Source organism: Chaetura pelagica, unplaced genomic scaffold (assembly GCF_000747805.2).
Source record: "Chaetura pelagica isolate M959 unplaced genomic scaffold, ChaPel_1.0 scaffold88, whole genome shotgun sequence".
Lineage (NCBI taxonomy): Eukaryota > Metazoa > Chordata > Aves > Apodiformes > Apodidae > Chaetura > Chaetura pelagica.
Genome location: NW_009954313.1, coordinates 211,810 through 217,596, shown reverse-complemented (window position 1 = coordinate 217,596; position 5,787 = coordinate 211,810). Strand labels below are relative to the sequence as shown.

General features: G+C 40.5%; 1 protein-coding gene across 1 annotated transcript in view; it reads left to right on the top strand.

The window, feature by feature from the left end:
* Window positions 1-5,787, top strand: part of CCDC109B (coiled-coil domain containing 109B) — a 38,282-nt gene that overhangs the window by 30,744 nt on the left and 1,751 nt on the right. Inside the window, exons 10-13 of the mRNA XM_010004108.1 lie at window positions 1-62; window positions 3,361-3,465; window positions 3,676-3,836; window positions 4,647-4,850. Coding sequence (XP_010002410.1) covers window positions 1-62; window positions 3,361-3,465; window positions 3,676-3,836; window positions 4,647-4,850 — 532 coding nt within the window. The remainder of the gene's footprint in view (window positions 63-3,360; window positions 3,466-3,675; window positions 3,837-4,646; window positions 4,851-5,787) is intronic.

Here is a 5,787-nt window from a genome sequence, read left to right as displayed (position 1 = left end):
ATTCCTGCAGGATCTGCAGAGAGAAGACAAAGGAATTCAGAGAGCACAAGTCTTAGCAACAGGTATCTTACGTTTGTCCTTCCTCAAAAGCAATACATTCCTTTTCAAATGCGCTGTACTTCTCTCCTGACACATGGACTTGGTTCTCTATCAGGTTCAGCATTGTTGCTGTTGGGGTAGCTCCTGAATGCTTCTGGGATTTATTGGTGTTTTAAATTTAATATCTTGAGTCCTCTTGGGAAGGCTGATTAAAAATTCAGAATTGAACACATTACTGTAACCTCTCCTATATCCGGTTGCATCTTCTGTTTTACAGGTTGCTCTCTTTTGTAATGCTGTCCTTAACTAAGTGTCTGTCTTTTGGCTTCCTTGATACATTTTTCTTTCCTTACTGTCCATAATCCTTCTTAAAGACAGCCAGTCAGGCTTTTGAATATGATGTCTGCCAGTTTTTGTGTTACCCTGAGCTGGAAGAATCTGTTTGCCTTAATACAAACTTGAACTCATAGGGAAAACTTACTAACAGCTAAGAAACCAGATAATGTGTGCAATGATAAAGGACAGCTTTTTGTTACTTTTGGGAGGTTTCAGTCATCAGCTAGAGTACAGTACTTGGGAGCCCTTAGTTGGAAAGGAAAAAAGTATACTGGTATGTTAACATTGATGTGGTCTTTATCCTTGTAGCATACTGTTTGTCCCATTATCCCAAGTCTTCAGGGAATTTTCTCAACAATTTTCTTAGGGACTTCTTGTGTATACAAGAACTTTGGCGCTGTTTTTTTGTTTGTTTGTTTATTTTTGATGATGTGTCTGCTAGACAGCAAAGGTAGAAAATTCTCTTGAAAAAAAATAGTTTAATAACAGACTCTTGTGTCTTCAGTAGCCACTGTAACAAATGGTCCTTGTCAGCAACTGGTCTTCCCCTTAGCATGGAAGTTTTCACTAAAAATTATTTATTCCTGGGGTGAGGCAGGGCTAGCCAAGAACATACACAGCTAACAGTTAATATCGAAGAACTGCTCTCTGTGCAGATGTATCCATGAGACAGGTTTTTGTTATTCGCTGCTGAATCCTGTCCTTCTGTGGTGGGTCAGTAAAAGCTAACTACCAGTTCTGCTTCAGTGCAAAGATCAGTCACTTGTGAAGCATAAGATAATTTTTGCAAGAAACATACAAATCTGGCATTTTTGGCATGGAAGGGCACTAGGTGCCAAAGTGGAAAGGAGTCTGAGCCATTTTCATCTTCTCTCATCTAACACACACACCACATCTCGCCTCCCTGGCTTAGGAACAGAAATGTTGTCTACTTTGATAAAAACAATGACTTAAGCAGATCTCTGCTCTGTATTTTTCAAGTGTTGGGCAATTGTAATGTTAGAAAACAGCTTAGATGTTTAATTTATTAGGGAACTGATACTATAAAGAGAAACTATCAGTCAAGTACCAAGAATTGAATTTAAACATTATTAAAGAAAAATTATGAAGCCTTGATTTGGTGCAGACATTTCTTCTGTGTCATTTAGCCATTAAATGAAACCCAGCCTTAATTGAAAGTATTAATGCCGTGTATGATAACTTACTTTCATTTTCTGTGGACTGAGTTTTGGTCCTGCAAAACTCCCGTAGACAAAAATGGTCCTTTGTCCACATTTCAATGCTTGTGCTTAGGTACAAGAAGAGTAGATTTTTGCTGAAAGCCTAGATTTTCTAAAATAAAACACTTCCCTTCTTCCCCAGCTCTTCTGCTTTTCAGTTAATAAAAGGTTGGACAGGTTAATAAATCGTTGGTGAAGAACAAAGTGCCTGTCTGGCACTTCTTTGTGCAGCATTTTTTTCTTAAATAATAAATATCACCTTAATAATTTACATGCAAATGAACTTGGATGTTTTAATACACTGTTAAAGAAAAAAAATGGCAAGATAAAAAAATAAATGAGTGGATGGGCACCTTCCAGATTTGCTTTGCTACCAACACAGAGTGGGCTGGGGAGCCAGCTGATGCATTAGCTTACAGAGTTCAGTAGTCTCAGCCTTGCAGATGGGGCCCAAGAACAGGGTTCTGGTGAATATATAATTGCAGGTTGGGGGTTGTCTGTGGTGCCTTTCCGTAGTGGGCACATGGGGACAGAGGAGCAGGGGCAGTAGCACTGTGACAAATATTTACAAACAAAAATCTTGATATTTTGTAGCTTGATCATTATTCATCTCAGGAGTATAACTGCTTTTCTCTGCCACTGCCCACCCCTTGGCAGGGGAAGGTGCTCTTTTTATTTATAGGAAATGAAGACCAGGTCAAGCAGATTTTGTTGTTTAGCCACTCTGTGGCTTCTGAGCCCCCGATGCTGCAGTGATGTGTCCACCAGTAGTGGTGTGTGGCTCTGGGGGCTCTTGGGCCACCTGAACCCCCTGGGGAGGCTGCATTTACTGGGTGGCTCTGGGATGTGCTGGATTTGAGGCAGTGAAAGCTGCGGAGATCCACCATTACGTGTTGCTACTAATGATTCCAGGAGCTCCTTTTTGGTGTGTTCAGCTCCCTGTGAGATGTGTTGTGTTCCTTTGCCTCCTAGCTGTAGTGAGGAGCAGTGGATGGTGAAATGAGGAGGAGATACGAAAGCTGGCAGGCAGGAAGAGCAGTAATACACTGAAGAAAAGAGGTCATTTACAAACTTCAGGCTCTGTTAAACAGGGAAACGAGAAGCAGAAATGGGACAAATTAGATCTTTTTACATTTCAGCAGAGGTTTTATGTGCCTTTCTGTATTAACGCAAAATAGGAAGGGATTGACTTCTCATTTGGATGAAGTTTTTTTTCCTGTTGTTTGAGACACGGGAGATGTTGCCAGAGTAGTAATCTTGCAAGATCTGCTGTGTAGAGAACACCCTAAGAAGGCCTGCACTGTGCCCATGCTGTTGGATGAGAGCCTTTCCATATATTGAAGTTGTCGTCCATCTACTAGTGTCAAATCTTTTCTAAGCCCTAGGCAGACACAGATACTGCCTTTTGGGTTAAAGGTCTTTGGCAAAGAAATGGTAGAGAGGGAATGTAAAGAAGGAACAAATAGAAAAGCAGGAGAAAATCTTCAACAACCAGCTTTCCTGATTGTGTGTCACAGTTTCCCCTTTGTCTCCGATTTTAAGTAATTGAAAATAAGCTACTTCTTTTCCTCAGTGCTGGAGAAAGCATTCAGGCACACTCTGTATTGACATGTTTCTCCTTACTGTTCAATTCTCAGTTACCAGATTTACTGAAAGTATAGTTCTCTTTCAAACATTATTAATAAAGAACTCCAGCACTTGTCCAAAGGGATGTCAGCCAATGTTTAAGATTCCTTGTGATAGAACTGAAATCTTTCTTCTGCAGATGGTAGCAAGGTCTCTGATGCAACCTTAATGGAGGTCTTACTGATGAATGACTTTAAACTTGCTATCAACAACACAGCATACAGTGTGTCACCTCCTGTAAAAGGTAAGAGCAATGCTTAATAACCAATTATTTCACTTCATCTGGTGAAAGGCATTGCAAGTCTCAGAAAACTGGATCAGTCTGGAGAAAGGAGTTTGTTTTGTTTTTTTTTTTACCATTGGATGGTCCTGCTTTTTGTGGTTGGAGGTGGGGAGAGAATAAAGAAGGTTAGATTCTTGAAATGTTTTATACAGCAAACATTTTTCTTTTCAGATAAGCTGGGTAGTGAGCATGCTACTGAAATGGAAGATATTAAATCCTTGGTTCACAGACTCTTTGTGGCTCTACATTTAGAAGATCACCAGATCAGGAAAGAGAGAGAATTGCTACAGAAACTAGACCATCTGAAAGAAGAGCTGCTGCCTCTTGAACAGGTTGGAAAGTGGGGTTACTTTTTTTTATACTCAAAAGCATTTCCTTTCATCAAAAGTAAGTCCTGTGATTAAAAAAAAAACAACAAACCAAACAAAAACCGGCATAAATTGTTAGGGTGTGTCTATTTGTTATGCAAAAAAGGGTCAATTCATATATATAATTCAGGTTATTTTCAGTTCAGTCCTTTACCCTCCTGGCTAGATGCCACAATTCCTGGAGAAAGCTGTCATGAGCAAGCCTCAGCATGGCTAGCATTGGGATTGAAAGTCCTCTTAGTCACCCGTTGCTCTATGGATTCTGAATCCCCATTATAGAAAAAAGAATAGTGAGGTAGAAATCATCTGTGGCTTATGCTAGGATTTTCTGTATCACCAAGGCAGCAGGCAAATTGTTTGGACAAATATTTGCCATAATCCAAGAAGGGAAGGTGTGGATCTGTGGCAAGAGGAAGCCAGAAAGAGTCTGTTGTACAAAGTGGACAAATTTTTCCTTGCCTTCAGACCTGCTTTGTGAGCACCAGTCTCTGTGTTAACCATTGCTGCCTTGAACAGTGAATAGAAATCCAGTAGACATGAATTCCTAGTAGTGTGAAGGGGAGATTAGAAGCAGTGTTTCTTGGTGTGCAACAGCCAGAAGATCTGGTTGTACTTGGATTTCAGATTTCTTCCTTAGTAGAGTAAGTCAACAAGAGGATTTAGTAAAAGATCCTGAAAAAGGATCTAGCCCAGCAGGAGAAAAAGTATTTGAGGAACTGCTCATCATTTGCACTCATGTTTGCTTGAACAGGTTTTTGTGTTTCTTTTCTTTAGATGAAAGCCAGAATCGCAGACAATGCAAGTGCACAGACCTCCAGGCTTCTGTGGGTTGGCTTAGCTCTGATGTCAGCACAAGGGGGAGCGTTGGCATGGCTCACGTGGTGGGTCTACTCATGGGACATCATGGAGCCAGTCACATACTTCATCACTTACGGGGGTGCCATGGCTTTCTATGCCTACTTTGTTCTCACTAAACAGGTTAAGTACTTGTTTTGTAAATGTCTGGAGTATTGCAGAGGAGAAAAACTGACACTGAAAATCACAATGTTTGGACTCTGATGAAACTATAATTCAGTAAATAGTCTTGCTATCACATAGGGACTTCTTTTGATTCCTAATGGGGCTGGATATGAACATCGCATTATGCAAAGTCAAGTCAGGTGCTGTTACACTTGAACTGCAGACCACCTGCTGAGCAGAACTACTGTCTGTAAGATTTCATAACCTAGGGAATGAAAAGTGGGGAAAGAAGTCTCTACTTTTATTTTAAATTTTTGTAGATCACTTTGAATAGTAAAGGGTGCCTTGCTTATTGCTGTAAAGGGAGAACAGCTAGTAGTGCTGTGCCATTTGTGCACTGCCTTACAGCAGGACAGGAAGTGAATCACTGAACGGAAGCTTTTATTTGCTGGAGTTGGCACCTAAATGGTGCAGAGTGCCAAAGGGTTTGGAAGTCTGGCAGTTGCATTATTGATATGTACACAATCTAGTGCCTGAAAAAAGTTAACACTTTGTTCTTAATGATCTGACTGCTTTTCCTTGACTTTGAATAAATCTAGGACAGCTGAAATGGGGCAGGAAACAGGCTTTGGAAGAAAAAATTCTGCTGAGTAATGAAAAAACAGATCTTAACTGAGTTGCACAATGCAGACTTGTCCTGAAATCCTCTAAGACTTTGAGGAATGATTATTTTTCCAGTTCTAGCTCTGTACTTCACTCCCAAAGTGAACATCTCCATGTTGAACTTGCTGTGATGCAAACCTTTTTGTTAGGGAGGTATGTGGAAGAGTAACCAACACTTCCTTCCATAATACCAAAGGATCTGCAGGCACCCGAGATGTCAGGTTCTTTTAGTGAAAAAGGGAGATGGGTCTGATTTATGAACAGCTGGCTCTGGATGGGAGGTTTACTCCTT